This window comes from Scylla paramamosain, unplaced genomic scaffold, assembly GCF_035594125.1.
Source record: "Scylla paramamosain isolate STU-SP2022 unplaced genomic scaffold, ASM3559412v1 Contig9, whole genome shotgun sequence".
NCBI lineage: Eukaryota > Metazoa > Arthropoda > Malacostraca > Decapoda > Portunidae > Scylla > Scylla paramamosain.
The window spans coordinates 480001-500723 of record NW_026973674.1 but is presented as its reverse complement, the minus strand read 5'-3'; the positions used below and the strand labels follow the sequence as shown (position 1 = coordinate 500723).

General features: G+C 41.2%; 1 protein-coding gene across 1 annotated transcript in view; it reads right to left on the bottom strand.

Annotated features, from left to right (window-relative positions):
- Positions 1 to 341: 341 nt before the first annotated feature.
- Positions 342 to 20723, bottom strand: part of LOC135096944 (GTP-binding protein 10-like) — a 36767-nt gene continuing 16385 nt past the window's right edge. The window contains exons 2-7 of the mRNA XM_063998714.1: positions 16091 to 16217; positions 14162 to 14400; positions 12616 to 12739; positions 9068 to 9165; positions 4138 to 4292; positions 342 to 1172 (exon numbers count right to left, since the gene is read on the bottom strand). Coding sequence (XP_063854784.1) covers positions 9089 to 9165; positions 12616 to 12739; positions 14162 to 14398 — 438 coding nt within the window. The 5' untranslated portion in view covers positions 14399 to 14400; positions 16091 to 16217 and the 3' untranslated portion in view covers positions 342 to 1172; positions 4138 to 4292; positions 9068 to 9088. The remainder of the gene's footprint in view (positions 1173 to 4137; positions 4293 to 9067; positions 9166 to 12615; positions 12740 to 14161; positions 14401 to 16090; positions 16218 to 20723) is intronic.

Genomic DNA, 20723 nt, shown 5'->3' with positions numbered 1-20723 from the left:
TTGCCTTGCCATCTTAAGATTTAGTGTAAGTCTAAAGATTTACCTGTGTTAATGTTTGGTCTAATCCTTCACGGTATCTCCTTGCCTTGGTGTGCTGAGGCTGCATGGGGATGAACTTGATAATTATGCAGACATACAGTATAAAAATTTCAGACTAAAGTGGGGGTTGCAACTTTCTTAAGGTTCTGGATTACTGGAGGCTTTGGCAACAATTACTTTGTTGGATGCCATTCCTGTGCACGTTATGAACCATCACGTCTTATCTTGGAGGTGAAGGTTTAGTATATAATCGTGAATTGGAAAAATACTTTTCTTGGAGGTTTTTAGTATATAATCGTAAATTGGAAAAATACTTTACTTTTAAAAAATCTTACAGCAAGTCCACATAAAAGTTAGCATACATTTATATGAAAATGTTACAAACATTTATATGAAAATGAGAGAAAAGATACTCAGTGATGTTATATATATAGTGCATGACTTGTAGTGGGGATAACACTTGTATTGTCACTCTGGAAAGTCACACACTAACACCAAAAGCAATCAAGGAAATGCCAACATATATTCCATTTTTCTTTCTTTTTAGTAGATGGTTGCCTTGTGATGAAGGAACTTGCTCAAAAATATTTCCTAAAACTCTAAATGTTCACAAGTGAATGGTGAGTACGTTGTGAGAGAAAGATATGAACAGACAGGCAGGCAGGCATTTAAATGTAAATTAAATGTCAGTAACCTTTGGTAATGGTCGTGGAAGCTTGCGTGAAGTCCCTGATGAAAGATAAATATACCAGCCACTGGATTCACAAAACTCAACAGGATGACACCCCCCCCCCCCACCCATTGTAGTATTTGCTGGACTGGTAATTCCTTCTTCCATACTCATCACTCTCCTTCTCAGACCTGTACTTCCTCTTCTCGCTATCCCTTCTGCTGTCATCATGATCTCTGTGGTCACTGACAAACCTCCCTTGCCTGTGGTCAGAATATTCCCTCCTGTGATCCCTGTAATTCCCACGATCCCTATAATTCCCATGACCTCTGTACTCCCCTTGATCCCTGCAGCCTCCTTCCTTCCTGTAGTCTTGATGCCTAAAGTTGCCTCTGCACTGTCTGTTGCGGTCAAATCTGTCAGCAGGGAGTATTGGCGGCTTAGGCAGGCTCTTCTTGCAGTGCTGGAACATATCAAATACTGGTCATTTCATAGACAAGGAGACAAGGAGCTGCTATAGAGTAGAGAGGAGGGATTCAGGGGATTCTGAACTTTGTTGGGATCTATGTACAGTAGAAACCTCAGTTCACAAACCAAAACAAGTTTTCCCATTTAAATTAATTAAAATACAATTAATCTATTCCAACCTCAGAAACTGCATTATTATTATTATTTTTTTCTTTCTTTCTTTATTTTTTTTTTTTGACAAGAATGAAGTTACAGTAACCACAGAAAGGTGTAAGTTTCTTGGACATCAGGCTATATCATGTCACTGATATGAAGGTCAGGTGCCTTCCCAGCTGTTTGACCTGGGAGCCCTTACCTTACTCCATCTCTAAATCACATGCCTTCATAAATTAATTAAGTCTGCCACTTCCTATTTCAACTTTCAGAATGGTTGGAAAGAGTTGTTTGAGAGGAAAAGACAAAATCTTGCCTTGCACCAGGCATGGGTTGGCTGGAAGGAAATATTTGAGCATAAAAGTCTATGTAAAATGGGGATTGTTGCACTACTCATGACAGCACATGCTTTCCAAATTCTATCTTGTGTCTGTGATCCAGGAATTCTTGACAACCTCACGTCTTATAAACCTGTCTAACAGATGCACTCTTTCTTTGGGCATCCAGACAATGGGACATGAGGTGAAATGTAATTGGACAACAGAGCACATACTGTTATGCAGAAAAATCCCTCCTTTACAGTCTTGCTCCAATATTTCCTTCCAGCCAGTGCATGTTTGGTGCAAGGCGAGATGGTGTCTTTTCTCTCCAATCATTATCATCTTTATAACCATCCTGAAAGTAAAGTAAAAAGAGGCAGGCTAAATAAGAAGGCATGCAATTTACTAGAGGTGGAATGGGGTAAAGGAGATCCAGGTCTAGCTCCTCTCCAACAGCTGGGAAGGCACCTGACTTGGGTGACTTGCCAGTGTGTGATAATCACAATGTTCACGGCAGGCATGCCAAAACACAAGTGTGTGTGTGCTTGCCAGCTGAGGGGGTCTGCAGGGTGTTTGTGCATTCACACACAGAAACACTGTTCAAGAACCATGGCAAAAATTCTTAAAAAATATTCATGAAGTGATTTGTTCATAATCTTCAAATCATGTGATTTGAATGTTCACGAACTGAGGTTCCACTGTGTGTAGTTTAAGGTGTAGTTGTGTGGTGCACTTCAAAGAAATTAAATTGGAGGAAGAATGTTAGGGCTATGCTTTCAGTGACAGTTAGTGACTGGAAATATTTATATTTAAGAAGGATAATGATGAGCATACTTGAGTGATGCAAGCAGATGAAGAATTGTCACCACCAGTGTCAGGGAAGCAGTAAAAATATTGCCTGTGAATGATGAGAGGAAAAGGTAGAGTGATGTCTGACCAACACCTAATGGAGGGAGGGAATTTTTGCGAGTAGATTTAAGATGAATGAGAGCAGGAAAAGCTGACAGAAGTGCTGAACAAGTAAGGTGAAAGGTGATAGAGTAATAGGAGAAGAGAATCACAGGGAGGTGGAAGGATAGAGTAAAAGAAGTCCAGCCAGCACATCTTGACATGATTGGTGAGTTGCATGTGGCCAACTAGCATGTTAGTTATTTTTACCACTGTATTCACCACAGAGAAGCTGCATGCCAAAAATACCTACTAAATGGCAATACTCAAGTTCTTCCCACTTGCTTTGATTGACAATATGGGTCGGTTTTAATTACTTTTCTTGAGAAATATGTGCCTTTTTATGAAGTATCACTTACCTCATCCCATCTGCAGCATTTTGTTATGCATGCATATACAAGTGCACAAATTTCTCGTGATGTCAAAGACTTACACAGAGTGACTGTATGGTACAAATCAGGACTGCATACAAGAAAATGTGCCAGCAAACTGGAGTAAACTGAGTTACAGTACATCACCTGGCTTCTAGGTTTGAGGCTTCTGGAGAGCATGATATGCTCCGCCACTCACACTGACATCCAGAAGAATCATGGGGTTCTGTTCCTTCAGCTGTCTTGCTCCAATAATGATGGGATTTTCCTCTAACTGCCACTATGTGTCAGCCAAAGTCCCACCACTTAACCTTAGGACGACATACTCCACACAGTGTTTGTGGCAGGAAATATCACACTTTCCACAACCCTCAAACTTCTGTTCTAATGTGATCTATGGGAGAGTGGGGGTGCTTACAGATGGAATGAATCAACAAAGTGTGTGTGTGTGTGTGTGTGTGTGTGTGTGTGTGTGTGTACACACATGCTTTATCTTGGCTATTTTCCTTTGTTGAGACTGCCTGTGAACTGTGCAAATTTTCTCTGCCTGGAGGAAAGATAAAATAAGCTACACATCAAACAGTGTGAACTGATTTGCATGGGTAATATACAATAGCAGCAAACACCCATATTGATCTGGTGGTGGATTACAAGCAGTTTTCTTTTTAAAAACTCTTACAGTTCACTTGCTGCTGCTCCCACTGGCCACTGATTGTGTCTAGGTTATGCAGTCATGCCTGCTGACTCACCAGTGGAGACGTGATGCAAGTCAGTGACGTGATATGAAACACAGGCGTATGAATGAGTTGTGTAAATAACTGGTCTATATCTTTAAACTATTTTTTTTTCTAAAAGTTAATACTTTGATATCATACATTATGTTTTCATACCAATATTTTCAAAAGATAGGAGAAGGAGGCAGAGAGCATGCAGAGAGCACAACTTGCAGATCAGCTTGGCTTCAGCAACTATACTCCTTTGTGACTGAATATCCATCCCAGTGATGTGAAGTAATTTTCATTACTCTAGGCTGATATCTTAACAAAAGAGGCAGATGAAACAAAGCATCCACACTTGAGCATGCACACACATTAAGCTGATGTCTCAATAAAAAAAGGAAAGCTGAAACAAAGCACCACACATGTGTAACAACAGACATACACACTACCTCTGTAAACTGGTTATCCTCCTCAGTATAATGAGAGGTTGCTTCCTCCTCCAGCTCAGCCAGAAGCTCGAGGTCGAGAGGCACCATGTCCTACCTGTCTTGTGCCATTGTGCTAAAACTGCTGGTGCTTGGGAAGGCCAATGAGGAGTCTGAAACTGAGTGTTTTCATTTAATACAGATAGAGGGAAGTCTGGTGAAAGTTGGTAGTACAGTGGAATGTGAACCAACTGGTATTAAAAAAAAGAATACTGCACTGGTGGCTGACAGAGAAGCAAGACATACAGCTGTTACAAGTTAGGTGTTTTGAATATTATACTGCTTCAGAAGATAAGCAGAAGTAGAATGAAACTGCATGAAAGAAGTATGAAGAGAAAAGGGAGAAATATAGAATGCTTTTAACGAATGCAGAGCTGGTTATACAAGGAAGTCTACTGCCTCCTCACAGGAGGAGGCAGTAGACACCTGCTGAAACGATAATTACTCCCAGTGAGGTCTAAAGCACTGTTCAGGGGGTGCTGTGAACTTATCATTAAACCCAGCTGTGACCTCACTGAACGTTTCCCTTTGTGTCTCACAACACAAGGGGGCAGTCACAGCCTGCCCTCTAAAGACAACTCTCTTCCTCCACACAAACCTACAAGCACCTAATAACACACACACCCTTCACTCAAAAATTTTTAAATCATGGCGACTCCTACACCAGCCTCGGAGTCCCCATCTGGGGAGGGGACCATAAATGTCCCCAGGTCGGACTGTCTTTTTGTCGACGACCCTAAGTGTCTTGACAGCCCCCTCAACTTTTTCTTCATTAACTTCTGCAACATTCGCGGTCTAAGATCTAATTTTCAATCTGTAGAACACCACCTCTCCTCTTCTAAACCTCATCTTTTCCTCGCCGAAACTCAGGTTTCTGAGGCAACTGACAGTAGCCCCTTTTCTGTTCCCTCCTACTTTCTCTATCCTCATTTTCGATCCAAAGCTGGATGCTGCGTTTATGTGCGCAATGACTTAACCTGGTCTCGTGCCCATGCTCTTGAATCTTCCGAGTTTTCCACCATCTGGCTACGACTACAGAGTCACTCTCATACTAAATTTATCTGTGCTGTATACCTCTCACCTAACTCCTCTGACTATAAGAAATTCTTTGACTACTTAACTTCCAAAGTGGAGCACATTCTGACCCTCTTCCCTTTTGCAGAGATCTCCATTCTTGGAGACTTCAATGTTCACCACCAGCTTTGGCTTTCCTCTCCCTTCACTGACCATCCTGGTGAACTAGCCTACAACTTTGCTATCCTCCACGACCTAGAGCAATTGGTGCAACACACTACTCGTATTCCTGACCGTCTTGGAGATACGCCCAACATTCTTGACCTTTTCCTGACCTCTAATCCTTCTGCTTATGCTGTCATCCTTTCTTCTCCGTTGGGCTCCTCTGATCACAATCTCATATCTTTATCTTGTCCTATCACTCCAATCCCTCCTCAGGATCCCCCTAAGCGAAGGTGCCTCTGGCGTTTTGCCTCTGCTAGTTGGGGGGACCTGAGGAGGTATTTTGCTGATTTTCCTTGGAATGACTACTGCTTCCGTGTCAGAGACCCGTCTTTGTGTGCTGAGCGCACAACAGAGGTGATAGTGTCTGGCATGGAGGCATACATTCCTCAGTCTTTTTCTCGTCCTAAACCTTCTAAATCTTGGTTTAACACAGCTTGTTCTCGTGCTATACATGATAGAGAGGTGGCCCACAAAGCCTTGCATCACCAGAATCTCATGCACTTTATATTTCTGCCCGGAACCATGTCAAGTCTGTTCTCCAACTAGCCAAAAACTCTTTCATTAACAGAAAATGTCAAAACCTTTCAAGATCTAACTCCCCTCGTGATTTCTGGCATCTAGCCAGAAATCTCCAATAACTTTGCTGCTTCTTCTTTCCCTCTTCTATTTCAACCAGATGGCACCACTGCTATCACATCTATTTCTAAAGCTGAACTCTTTGCTCAAACCTTTGCTAAAAACTCTACCTTGGACGATTCTGGGCTTGTTCCTCCCTCTCCTCCACCCTCTGACTACTTCATGCCACCTATTAAAATTCTTCGCAATGATGTTTTCCATGCCCTCGCTGGCCTAAACCCTCAGAAGGCTTATGGACCTGATGGGGTCCCTCCTATTGTTCTCCGAAACTGTGCCTCCGTGCTTGCACCTTGCCTAGTCAAACTCTTTCATCTCTGTCTGTCAACATCTACCTTTCCTTCTTGCTGGAAGTTTGCCTACATTCAACCTGTTCCTAAAAAGGGTGACTGTTCTAATCCCTCAAACTACTGTCCTATTGCTTTAATTTCCTGCCTATCTAAAGTTTTTGAATCTATCCTCAACAGGAAGATTCTTAAACATCTATCACTTCACAACCTTCTATCTGATCGCCAGTATGGGTTCCGTCAAGGCCGCTCTACTGGTGATCTTCTGGCTTTCCTTACTGAGTCTTGGTCATCCTCTTTTAGAGATTTGGGTGAAACTTTTGCTGTTGCCTTGGACATATCAAAAGCTTTTGATAAGAGTCTGGCACAAAGCTTTGATTTCCAAACTATCCTCCTACGGTTTCTATCCTTCTCTCTGTAACTTCATCTCAAGTTTCCTTTCTGACCGTTCTATTGCTGCTGTGGTAGACGGTCACTGTTCTTCTCCTAAATCTATTAACAGTGGTGTTCCTCAGGGTTCTGTCCTGTCACCCACTCTCTTCTTATTATTCATTAATGATCTAAACTAAACTTCTTGTCCTATCCACTCCTACGCTGATGATACCACCCTGCACTTTTCCACGTCTTTTCATAGACGTCCAACCCTTCAGGAGGTAAACATTTCACGCAGGGAAGCCACAGAACGCCTGACTTCTGATCTTTCTAAAATTTCTGGTTGGGGCAGAGCAAACTTGGTATTGTTCAATGCCTCAAAAACTCAATTCCTCCATCTATCAACTCGACACATCCTTCCAGACAACTATCCCCTCTTCTTCAATGACACTTAACTGTCCCCCTCTTCTACACTGAACATCCTCGGTCTGTCCTTTACTTATAATCTGAACTGGAAACTTCACATCTCATCTCTAGCTAAAACAGCTTCTATGAAGTTAGGTGTTCTGAGACATCTCCGCCAGTTTTTCTCACCCCCCCAGCTGCTAACTCTGTACAAGGGCCTTATCCATCCATGTATGGAGTATGCTTCACATGTCTGGCGGGGTTCCACTCAAACTGCTCTTCTAGACAGGGTGGAATCAAAAGCTTTTCATCTCATCAACTCCTCTCCTCTGACTGACTGTCTTCAGCCTCTCTCTCACCGCCGCAATGTTGCATATCTAGCTGTCTTCTACCGCTATTTTCATGCTAACTGCTCTTCTGATCTTGCTAACTGAATGCCTCCCCTCCTTCCACAGCCTCGCTGCATGAGACTTTCTTCTTTCTCTCACCCCTATTCTGTCCACCTCTCTAACGCAAGAGTTAACCAGTATTCTCAATCATTCATCCCTTTCTCTGGTAAACTCTGGAACTCCCTGCCTGCTTCCATATTTCCATCTTCCTATGACTTGAATTCCTTCAAGAGGGAGGTTTCAAGACACTTATCCATCAATTTTTGACCACTGCTTTGACCCTTTTATGGGACTGCCATTTCAGTGGGCATTTTTTTATTAGATTTTTGTTGCCCTTGGCCAGTATCCTTCCTACATAAAAAAAAAAAAAAAAAAAAACAGCACTGCGTGGGGCTGCAGCATGTAATGTGAGAGCAGGTGAGAGAAGGAAATGAACTGTAATAGAGGTGGTGTCTGCAAAACACATGTGGAAATAATACATCTGACCTGGATCAAGTGAGGAATGAGAAGGCAACAATGAAAAACTGGAAGAGGCAACCAATGCTACAAATTATATGTAAAGCTGCACACTGTAAAAGTAGACTGAATCTTGTTGCCTCTAGTGTTTAGCTTCAGCCTGCTTCAATAGGGAGACTGCCTGCCTCTGTGTTTAGGACACTGCACTGTTCAAAAAGACATAAGCACAAAACTGTTATTTGTTAATGATGATTTATCAATATAAATAAAAGATATATACATTTTAATATTTCCAGTCTATTACTTTACTTAATTTTAGAGAGAGAGAGAGAGAGAGAGAGAGAGAGAGAGAGAGAGAGAGAGAGAGAGAGAGAGAGAGAGAGAGAGAGAGAGAGAGAGAGAGAGAGAGAGTCTTGGAATTATAAAGTTGACAGCAAAAACAATGACAAAATTTTCAAGTGTCAATCAACATCTGCATGCCATCCAATCACTTAGCCTTGATCTCAGGTGATTAAAAAATTATCACGAGGAAAACAATAATAATAATTTAGTATTACCCCTTAAGAAAACTGCAGAAACAAACCTATCACTCATGTAAACTCACTCATGTGGTTCTTCCATGGACCACATGCCCCTCCTATTTTTATTTATTTATTTTTTTGTTTATTTGTTTTCATGATTTATCTAAAGGATAATAGCTAGATATTATTACTGTTTCTTTATTCATATATATATATATATATATATATATATATATATATATATATATATATATATATATATATATATATATATATATATATATATATATATATATTTTAAATTAGCTTAGGGCAAAGCTGACCAAAAAGGTGATTACAAATATTTTTAGTGCAAAATTTTAGGTGATGGCAAGATTTAAGGGTGCACCATTAAAAGAAGGAAGGAGGCAGCAGGCACAGCTTCTACATCAGCTATGCATACACCAACTGCAGTTACTTGGACACACTGCAAACTGAATGCAAACTGAACACAACTCCAACAAGATAGAAGCAAACATTCTGACCACTACAACATCATACTTCAAAGGTAAATATTAGCTAATAAATTCTGTTCCAACTTTTGCATACTTACATTTCTCAGTGACCAGTTTCTCTAGAATGAATCCATAGAAACCCTCCAAGGAAGCTTTGAAGTGGGTTGTGCTGGCTTTGGTTTCTGGTTCAAATATCCTGGAAAAGAAAAAAAAAGCAGTCAGGTGGATCTGGTCTCTGGTTCAAGGAAAATCAGTTCATATCAACTAACTTTGGTTTCTGGTTCAAATATCATCTAATGGAAAATAAGCTATCAGCTAACTTTGGTATCTGGCTCAAATATCATGTAAAGGAAAAAAGTATCAGTCTTGCACCACTGAGAAACACTGACTGATAGAAAAAGTGTTCAGAAAACTTTACACCCACAATGACAACTGGAGCAAGGTTCTTCAAAGTAAGGGAGCCTCCCTGCACTATGCACAATAACTGAGCATGTATAACACCAATATAAGTATGGTTGGGTGGCCATTTTTGCTGTGATATCAAAGCACAGAGCACACCACCTCCTCGGTTTGGGTAACCCAAATCACCCAAGTCACCCGAGTCATGCAAAGAGAGCGTTCAGTTGAGAACTGGGTGACCCGGGTAACCCAAGTCACTTAACGCACCCCTGGTCTCTGACATGGAAGCTGTGGCCATTCCAGGGAAAATCAGCAAAATACCTCATCAGGTCCCCCAACTAGCAGAGACAAAATGCCAGAGGCACCTCTGCTTAGGAGGATCCAGAGGAGGGATTGGAGCAATAGAACAAGATGCAGATATGAGACTGTGATTGGAGGAGCCCAATGGAGAAGAGAGGATGACAACATAAGCAGAAGGATTAGAGGTCAGGAACAAACACATAACTAACAAAACACATGTTTGAGTGCAGCTCACCTCTCCCACTCCTGAGCAGCCTGACCTCCTGACAGTCACCAAGTCAAAAGCAAGGTCAGCAGGGTTCCTGAGGGTCTGGACCATGAGGTGGGGGTGTCCCAGGATGGTCACCAGCTGGGATGCCTCAGACAGTGGAATGGAGATGTTTACAAAGTTATCCCATGAGTTCTCTGTGAGTTTGGCACCACAGGAGCAACACAACACATAGTCTGTGAGGAACACCAGTTGTTAACACCACCCAGGAACACCACCACTCACCAGTCAAAAATCATGGTCAGTACTCATTATCCTAAGAGACATTCTATTTTACCAGTCAAATACATAAAGTCACCCAAGACGCACCTTCAATCACCAGTCACCAGTCACACTCCTCAGGCACCACTCATCAATCAAGATCCTCATCATTACTCACTATCCTAAATGACATCCTAAGTCACCAGTCTACTCTGAAATTCTTAGTCACCAGTCTCCAGTCAATAGTTAATAGTCTGACATTCTTAGTCACCATTTTGACATTCCCAGACGTCAGTCATCAGTCCAGTGATTATTACTATGACTGTCACTTGAGACCCTCTTATGAACAGAATGCATGCATCAAAATGTCTTCATGTGAAACGTCACTTAGTGCAGAAAGGCATTAAAAACATTTTCAATTTACAGGAAAGATTCACATGTAAGAGCAGGAATCAAAGATGAACATGAACACGCTTTACAAAATACTGGAATGGTAGCAATGTTCCCTCCCACAGTAGGTTGACCAGGTAATGAATGTGTTACACAGGCTGTGATATCATTCCATACATACAGGAAATTCTTTACAAAAGAGAGGACTTTACTTTGGAGAATGCTTCACTAAATATAATGAGCTCATTACTCTCACTTCAAAAGCCAGTGAGGCTTATTTCGTGAAAAGACAAAGGCAAAAATTCTTTCATCTATTTAATTTACTTAAACTAAGATAGAAAATATATTCTGTCCTTTTTCAGTAACAATAAGAAACACTAGTCTTTAGTAATTCCTAGTGAAGGAGAGTCACTGCACTACTACTGGGACGACTCAACCACAAGAGGCGTCATGATTCCAGTTTTCATTTTCAATATTATGTTTCATTTTCAATGTTATCCTTGACTTGAATTATTGCTGACACATTTTTGTTTCCAGAAGGTTTAATACTCCGTTTTCCTGTTGATATGAAAAAAAAAAACTGTTTGGGGAAAGTTTAATTAATATGGTGATAGAAAATATCTTAAATATATTTGAGGAAGTGTCAAGAACATTATGAGAGCACCAGTCAGCAGCCACATTAGAAGGGAAAGAGGCTCAGGGTGTGACTTCCAGATCACCTCAGCCTGCACTGACTGTAAATATAGCAGGATTTATATCCTTACAAGACACTTAACCCTGTAAGACAACTATACTCTATTCAAGAAATTTATAAATACATTCCCTCCTACTAGGTGGTGGCATGTCAGGCTCTGGACTCATCTCTACTGGCTGATGACTTCCTGGACCATGGTGGGTTTACCCTGAATTTGGTGACTTTCAGGCACTGTCTTCCACAGCCTCCCACAGCCCAAACACCTCAATAATTCCCTTATTAATTCTTACACCTCCATAATTTCTTCTTCTTGATATCTTTTCCCTAGTCTCTATAGAGTCATTGTTCTTGCCAGCTCTCCTCCAAGCATAGTCATATATATTTTCCTTTAACAATTGTTTCTGTCTCAAGTCCTTCCTTACACAGTCTATCCATATAAGGTTTAGTTTTCCTCTTGCTCTCCTGCCTTGCACCTCTATCTCCATCACACTTCTCCTGACATATGACTCTTTCCTTCTCTTCACATGGCTAAAACACTGCAGCCTTTTTTTCCTGTGTCCTTTGAAATATCTCCACTAGTTTTACATTTTCTTCATATCCAAGCTCCAAATTAATGACCCATGTATCTATCTGTCCATCTGTCCATATACCAGGTTGGCAATCCCACACAGGGTGGCCCAGACAAAGCACCATCCGCTCATACACACATCATTCACACTCTTAGTCCTATCAGCCCCTAATGGAGAGGCTAATCACCTAATATAGTATAAAATAACTATAACAATCTCAGTGCCACATAATCAGTTGGCTTGGCGCTTCAAACACAGAATATTAAACCAACAGGAATGAAGGAGTAAATGAGATGAAAAGATAATGATAAAAGATGTCTCTACTCTCTTCCTCCCTCAGGTCTTTACTTAGGGAATATAACAAGGATGACATGAGCAAAATCCTTAGGTTCAGTGATCAGGATAGGACAAGAAATAGTGGGTTCAAGCTTGATAAAGCTAGCTTTAAATGAGATACAAAGGAAAAAGTTTTCAAATATAGTGGTTGATAAATAGAACAGACTCAGTAATCTGGTTGTTAGTGCTGAGTCGTTAGGAAGCTTTAAAAGAAAACTAAACAAACTTGTGGAAGGGGATGATGGGTGGAAATAGGCAGGCATGTTTTATACAGGCATTGTCATGTTAAGGACTGATAGCTGCCTGCAGCTTCCCCTATTTTCTTATGGCTGTTAATGTCCTGTCAATATGGAGCTTTTAAAAGAAAACCAGATAAATTCAGGTATGGGGATGATAGTAGAAATCAGAAGGCATTTCTAACAGGAAATGCCAACTGTGGGTTGATAGATCCTTGCAGCTTCCCTTGTATTCTTGTTCCCATGTACTCACCCTCCATCTTCTTAATGTTGTGAAGGAGTTCCTGCAGGCGAGACTCAGCATTGGGAGAGTCCATCTTATTCACCATAAGGAGTGCTGGCTTACTCAGCAGGTCAGGTGAATACAGCTCCAACTCCTGTGTGTACAGGTGTGGAGGAGTAAGTACAAAGGAATATAAATGAAGGAAAAAGAGCAGCAGATTTCTTGGCCCTTATGAGACTTTGTGGTAAGATGCAAAGGAACAGGAAAAAAAGAGCTGTGGATTTCATGGGCCTCATGACGATGCCTGCGATAAGGTACAAATTAACTCAAGAGGTAAAAGAGTAGATCTGTTGGCCTTTTTTTTCTTTTGCGGGAGAGGGATGTTTGTCATAAACTACACTAATTAAAGTAAAGATGAAGACTGTGTGTGTGTGTGTGTGTGTGTGTGTGTGTGTGTGTGTGTGTGTGTGTGTGTGTGTGTGTGTGTGTGTGTGTGTGTGTGTGTGTGTGTGTGTGAAGTGTGTGTGTGAGTGAAGGGTAAGTGCATGACAGGCTGTCCCTGTGATGTCATGCCTTGGGGCAGTGGTTTCCAGCCTTTTTGAATTCTTGCCCCCCCTTCATTAAATGACAAGTTCCCTGCACCCCCTCCACTCTGGTTTAAATCCTGCTATTTACTGTCATAGTCGGCACAAGTCAGAGATAAAAAATTATACAATACATAATTATGTATGTATACCAATTATGTATTCCATCAGAATCAATAATGTTGACATATAATCATCTACTAAGTAATTTTTCTACTTTATGAAGTGCTTACGCCCCCCCCTGGCAGCCCTTCATGCCCCCTTAGGGGGCCGCGCCCCACAAGTTGGAAACCACTGCCTTGGGGCATCATGCAAACTCTGAGACACTGGTCTGGAGACAGGATGAGGCAGGATGAATCAACCAGGAGAGGGTTTCACAGGAGATCACGTCTTTGTCAGGACTCACAGAAACATGAGTCTGACATGTTACCACTCAGGCCAAGGTGGTCATCATGACCCGAGTGGATTTTGGTTGACCGACTGTCCTGTCACTGCCACAAAGACTCGGCTTCCAACATGACTCAAACTTGGGATCACAAATTCACATCCATGTGTTTACCAGCAGGGTGTGTCTGACATCCCCAAGGAAGCCACAAGCCAGACACTCATTGTAGGCTAGATGTCAACACTGTACAGAGTTTCCCCAAGTCATGATAGAGTTCTGTTCCAACATCATGTCATAAATTGATAAAAACAGAATCAAAACTAAAACGTTTTGTCCACATACAACCATAAATGCACAGAATCAGTATTAAGAGCACTAGCAAATAACTCTCCTATTAGTTAAAATGAGACAGGGACTGCCACGTGTAAGCCTGGTCACTTCTTGCAGCTTCCCTTATTTCTTATGTTCTTATGTTCTTATGAGAGTAAAGCTGCCAATCAACACAACACAACAGCAAGTCAAAACAGTAAACACACAGACATCACATTCACCCAAAGTTCCTCAGCCCCACACACCCCTGCAGGGCACTGGGCACCCACACACTCACCCTGTTGACCAGCATGACATTCTCGGTGGGTGAGCGGTATGGCTGTTTGGGTGACAGCCGGAAGCCGTTGATGTCCACCACAAAGAGGAGGAAGTGTGTCCGCTCCACGTGGCGCAGGAAGCGGTGCCCCATCCCCACGTTGGCCCAGGCACCCTCAATGAGTCCTGGCAGGTCAGCGATGGTCAGCCGCCGCATGTCACTGTACTCCACCACACCCAGGGTCGGCTGCAGCGTCATGACTGGTGGAGGGAACAAAGTATAACGTTAGAAATTTAAATGATGAGTTATTTCAAGAGAGCAGCATAAAATTAGGCTTATAATGTGCTGTTTTGTTTCTCTTCAGTCGATTTTGCATTTTGTGTTTGTCTGATATGTTGTATCTGTACTATTTTAATAATAATAATAATAATAATAATAATAATAATAATAATAATAATAATAATAATAATAACAATAATAATAATCTATTTATCTATCTATCTATTGTTACAAGTTCCTAGTTAACCAAAGTTGGAGTCAGGTCATGAGCTTGGATGAATTGTGGCTGGCCAATGGAAATGTACATGCCAGGCCCAGGTGGACTTAACCTAAGCCCAGGTCGGGGGTAAAGCTGACAGATATTCTTGGTCGGCTGTAGTGAGCTGTGTTGTGCCTCTGCTTGGGACTGGTGGGTTTGCTTGTAGCTGCTACACTCTATGCAATGGATAAGTACATGTACCTTCAGTTTTCATGATACTTGTCTTGGTTTATTCAGTGAGAGCAGTTAGGTTATTTAATGCTGTTTCATGGTGGTGGTTTTGGTGAAGTGCTTTGTGGTTTGTCAGTGATTATCAACCATTGTGAGTTTATGGTGTATGTTATTATTTCCTGTTGGATGGAGGAGTGTATTGGTGACAAATGGAATAACAAGTGACTGTTGCTAGTCTAGTAGTGAATCATGAGAGTACTTAATCTGTTTGTCAAACTGCTGTGATGTAACATCTGCTGGCCTGTCTATCCTTTCATTTTTCAATAGGTAGCTTTGTTTGCTATAAATTGTTGAATATATTAAGGTAAAGTTTACAAGCACTTGATTTCCTTTTGCCCTTGACCTGAGTTATGCAATGGATGATGTTCTTGTCTTAAAGTGAACATAACAAACCTTGAATCAGATTATCCAAACTTGCTTATTCACTTGGCCAACTGCCTCCATCTCACAATATTATCTATGCTGATAAGGAGAAATCATATGTAATAATAATAATAATAATGATGATAACAATAATAATAATAATCTATCTAAATTAAATTAAATTCATAAAATAAAATAAAATGTACTACTACTACTACTACTACTACTACTATATTTCAATGAATTATTTTTTTATATGCTTCTCCTGTCATTAATTCCTGTCTTCAATTTTATTACATGGCACTAATGATGTTTCTGAAGCAATGACTTGTACCTAAAAGAGTACCTTCTACATAACTTTCATGAGCCCAAGACAGATTAGCAAAGTAGAGGCATGAAGAATATTCATAGTGAAGCTTGTCTAGTCTTGGGAATGGTTCTTATGTTTCCTCGGGCAGGCTGTGACTCACAGGCAGGGGATGAAAATGATGAACTGTGTGCACTATGGCAATACTTCTGGCCTGAAGTGTGGTGACACACAGACATATTCATGGACAAAGAGAGGTGTGGAGAGAGAGAGAGAGAGAGAGAGAGAGAGAGAGAGAGAGAGAGAGAGAGAGAGAGAGAGAGAGAGAGAGAGAGAGAGAGAGAGAGAGAGAGAGAGAGAGAGAGAGAGAGAGAGAGAGTACATATAGTGAGAAGACATGAAACAGTATAAAGTAAAGGCAATGAGCAGTGCAGTCAAAAAATCAAGCAGACATGAGGCAGAGCAAAGTGGAGATGATGTGAACAAGGAGAGAGAGGTGTAGAACACTCACAGGGGTAGCTGGCCACCTTGGGTCTGGCCCTGGAGATGGCCCACAGCAGTGTGGACTTGCCAGCGTTAGGGAAGCCCACCAGACCCACATCGGCCAACAGCTTCAGTTCCAGCTTCACAATGTGTCCCTGTGGATACGAGAACATAGGAACATGAGAACACATCATCTAAAAGGGTAGTGCAAGAAGCCAGCAGGTTTGTACATAGTTTTTCTCACCCCCACAGCTGCTAACTTTGCACAGATGCCTTATCTGTCCATGCACATTGTACATTTCACAAGTATGAGAGGGGGTTTCCATTTCAAGACACTTGTCCTCCAATTATCGATGATCCTTTTTGACCTCTCTTTAGGGACTGGAATTCTAGTGAGCCTTTTCTTTTTCCTTTTTAACCTTTTGTTGCTGTTGGCCAGTGCCCCACTTACATGAAAATCAATCAATCAATAAATAAATAAGCCAAGGAACTGCCAGTGTTCCTGATGCCCCACCAGTACCCACCTGTCCCTTCTGCCCATTGTACTGGTTGCTGGGATTGCTGCCCTGCCCACCTCAAGCCACCAACACCTTGTCCCCTGCACAGTTTATCTCACCTAAAAAAAAAAATAATAAATAAATAAAGGAAGAAAAGATAAAAATCACATCTTAACTTAGGGAAATATTTCTACTGATTACAGCTTAACCATCCTACACACACACACACACACATACACACATATACACTAACAACTGATTACTGAGTCCATTCCATTCATCCACCAGTCTATTTCAGAACCAATTCTTTCCTGTCAATAAAAAAGAATGGTGACGGCAGCCATTCCAGTTTATCAGAACCTTTTTCTCCATTGAAATTCATCCAAGTAGCTTTCAAAGAAAACATTACTAATTCCTTGGATCCCACACATTACTTTTAACTTATGCTTGGCCTTTCTCCACTAAAATACAAACTGATTTTTTAAAGAATCCAGCATTTATTTTTCCTGTGCACGTACATTAGCTGTCCATCATAACATTCCACTGTGCTATATATGCCAGGCTGCCTCACTCACCTGGCATGGCAGCACTGTAGAAGAGATGCAGCGCTGGCAACTCATACCACCAGGATGGGAACCAGTCACTACGGCCCTCAACCACTACGGTTTTGTATTGCTGTGCAGGACCCAGCCAGGAGGGACCCACATTCTCTATCACTACCTAAAATTTCTTCTTCCCCTTCCCAGCAACACAAAATCTCTTCCTCTTGCCAGCAACACAAAATCTCTTCCTCCTCCTATACAGCAATACAAAACCTTCTCCTCCTCCTCCTCCTCCTGTAATACCACCTTAGTTAATAAGATCCTAATTTTAAGCGTATATTTATCACATTTTATTTTTTATTAAGTACAATATAAATTTAGTCCTAACTGGATTATTAATAAAACATTTATGATTATTATTTGTCAATGCATCAGTGTAGCATCAAAACATTACTACACCCTGCCTGCTCATGTTTGTTTGTTATCAACAAGGAACACAAGTCAGTCCTTTGCTCTGCCAAACATTACTTCCATGGACTGCCATACCTGCACATTTGACAGAGAGAGAGAGAGAGAGAGAGAGAGAGAGAGAGAGAGAGAGAGAGAGAGAGAGAGAGAGAGAGAGAGAGAGAGAGAGAGAGAGAGAGAGAGAGAGAGAGAGAGAGAGAGAGAGAGAGAGAGAGAGAGAGAGAAGGGTGAGTGAATTAGGTTAGTTTAGAAAGCCAAATTCGTGATTTTTGCTTCATACGAAAAAATTTAATTTCTTTTTCGTGGCTGTTAGACGGTTCATGTTTCTAATAATACTGTTGTGCCCACCCCTCACTCCGGGCGGGCGTGTTATCCACACGGGCACAGGTCAAGAAACTAGAGCAGCGGGGCCTCAAATAAGTCACACTATAAACGCCGGGACAACACACACACACACACACACACACGAGGCCGGGGCACAGCTGGGGCACAAGGGAAAACACGGGCACTATTTCCTGGGTTTATCGACAAATCCTCCGCAAGTACACTGCTTTACAAGTTTACAGGGGCACCACAAGCCTCCCAGGGCACTCAACAGGCAGGGAAACACTTCCAAAGCAGGCAGGCACACGCTGGCTTCCTCTCTGGCCACGGGTCTCCCCTCTCCCTGTTCCCGCCTCTCCCAGTGCTGCCACCTCCACAGTGCTGCCACCCGCACCCATACCCCTGGTGTAACAATACCGAAAAAAAGAGATTGAGACATGTGTCTGTAAGAGTACTACTTACTCTGACAGCTTCCCTTGCGTCCTTATGTCCTGATAGACGGATGCCTGGAAAAGACACAATCCTCTTTTCTTACGACCAGTTTTGCCTTGTACCGCCTCTCAGGCCATCCATTCCTGGCTTCTCAAGTTCAGCTTCTTGTAGGGGAGATTTGTTCATTCAGCGGCGCTTCCTTCATGTTTCTCTTCATTACTGTGTTCCTTGTGTCTTCTCTTTCACTATCTATATAATATGTTTATCTCTACCAGTGTTTCCCTCCTCACGGCCTGTCAGTCAGGTGATGACGTAAACAAACATTACAGCTGATCGCTGGCACGTGCAAGGGACACAGGAAACCTGCATTTTTTCACCCATGACTCGTGTATTTATTGGATCAGACCGTTTTAAAGACGGCATTAAATTATTTATACAACTTGGTCTGCCACAGGTTAATGTACGCTCTGCACCACGCTCTGTATATTGTCACTCTGCCCTTCATTTATTATATATATTTTTTTATTTTTTCATCCTAATTTGTTCTGTATTATATTCTATTATGTATTTATTTATTCGTTTCTATTTTCTACTTTTTCCCTCATAATTTGTCCTGTATTATATTTAATTTGGCCTCTCTCTCTCTCTCTCTCTCTCTCTCTCTCTCTCTCTCTCTCTCTCTCTCTCTCTCTCAAGAGAAAAAAATAAATTAATTAAACAATTTCCTTATTAATTAACATATATTTGTGTGTTTCTTTTCTTTATGATTAAAAATATTTGAAACTTTTGCCTCGGAAATAAATCATTACGAAAACAAACAAGATAGAAAGTAAAGCAAGTTACAAAAATAGGAAATTGATTAAAAAGTTTACAGTTTCTTGAGAATAATATTGAAGTGACATTAGCATTTTCATCTGACAGATACACTGGGTTCAGTTAAGTTAGGCTAGGCTAGATTAGGCTAGATTAGGCTTACAAAACTTTCGTTCTTTAATTTAATTGGTCATTCATTTTATATATAAAATTATTTTATTTATTAATTTTACGTAGGAAAGTCACTGATCAATGGCAACGAGAGGCAGAGAGTTAACTCTTACAATTGAGAGGAGGACAGAATAGTGGTGATTGATTGAGAATACTGGTTAACTCTTGCATTAGAAAGGTGGACAGAATAGGGGTGAGAGAAAGAAGAAAGTCTTGTGCATGTGCTTGTGATAGCGAGAGAGAGACTGAAGACAGTCAGAGAGAGAGAGAGAGAGAGAGAGAGAGAGAGAGAGAGAGAGAGAGAGAGAGAGAGAGAGAGAGAGAGAGAGAGAGAATGGTACATATTGTTCTCTCCTCTCTCCTCCTCCTCCCTCCAACACTTGAATACCGCATTGCTAATTTACATAAATTTCCTGCTAATTAGGCCAGGTGTGATAATAGTAGCAGTAAAAGTAGTAGTAGTAGTAGTAGTAGTAGTAGTAGTAGTAGTAGTAGTAGTAGTAGTAGTAGTAGTAGTAGTGAAAAAAAAATGTTGATATAAAAAGTACCGTTTTCTTTTTCTTCCATTTCATATAATCACACTCACACACACGTATCGTACGTTAATGGGCAGCCTCTCTCTCTCTCTCTCTCTCTCTCTCTCTCTCTCTCTCTCTCTCTCTCTCTCTCTCTCTCTCTCTCTCTCTCTCTCTCTCTCTCTCTCTCTCTCTCTCTCTCTCTGTGTGTGTGTGTGTGTGTGTGTGTGTGTGTGTGTGTGTACTGATTCAACTTGTCCAGTCAAAAATACGAGAGAGAGAGAGAGAGAGAGAGAGAGAGAGAGAGAGAGAGAGAGAGAGAGAGAGAGAGAGAGAGAGAGAGAGAGAGAGAGAGAGAGAGAGAGAGAGAGAGAGAGTTAAACTGACGAAATTCAATACAGATTTATCTCCTCTTCCTCCTCCTCCTCCTCCCTTTATAACAAGAAGTATACGTATCTCGGCTCATTACCCTCCTCCTCCTCCTCCTCCTCCTCCTCCTCCTCCTCCTCGCCAGGTAATAAGAGGTGATTACTCTCTAATTAGACAGGTGAGTGTGTGTTCGTTACCTGGGGATCTCATTTGCTGGTGGTGGTGGAATTAACTGCAAAATTACTACTACTACTACTACTACTACTACTACTACGAATAATAATAATAATAATAATAATAATAATAATAATAATAATAATAATAATAATAATAATAATAATAATAATAATATGAAGAAAAATAAAAAAGACAAAATATTTCATTTATTATTTTCTCTTCTTCTTCCTCCTCCTCCTCCTCCTCATCTTCCTTAGCAAACTTTAAGTAACCTCCAAATAAGGAGTACAGGGTTTACAATATCACCTCCTCCTCCTCCTCCTCCTCCTCCTCTTTTCTTCTTATTTATCACA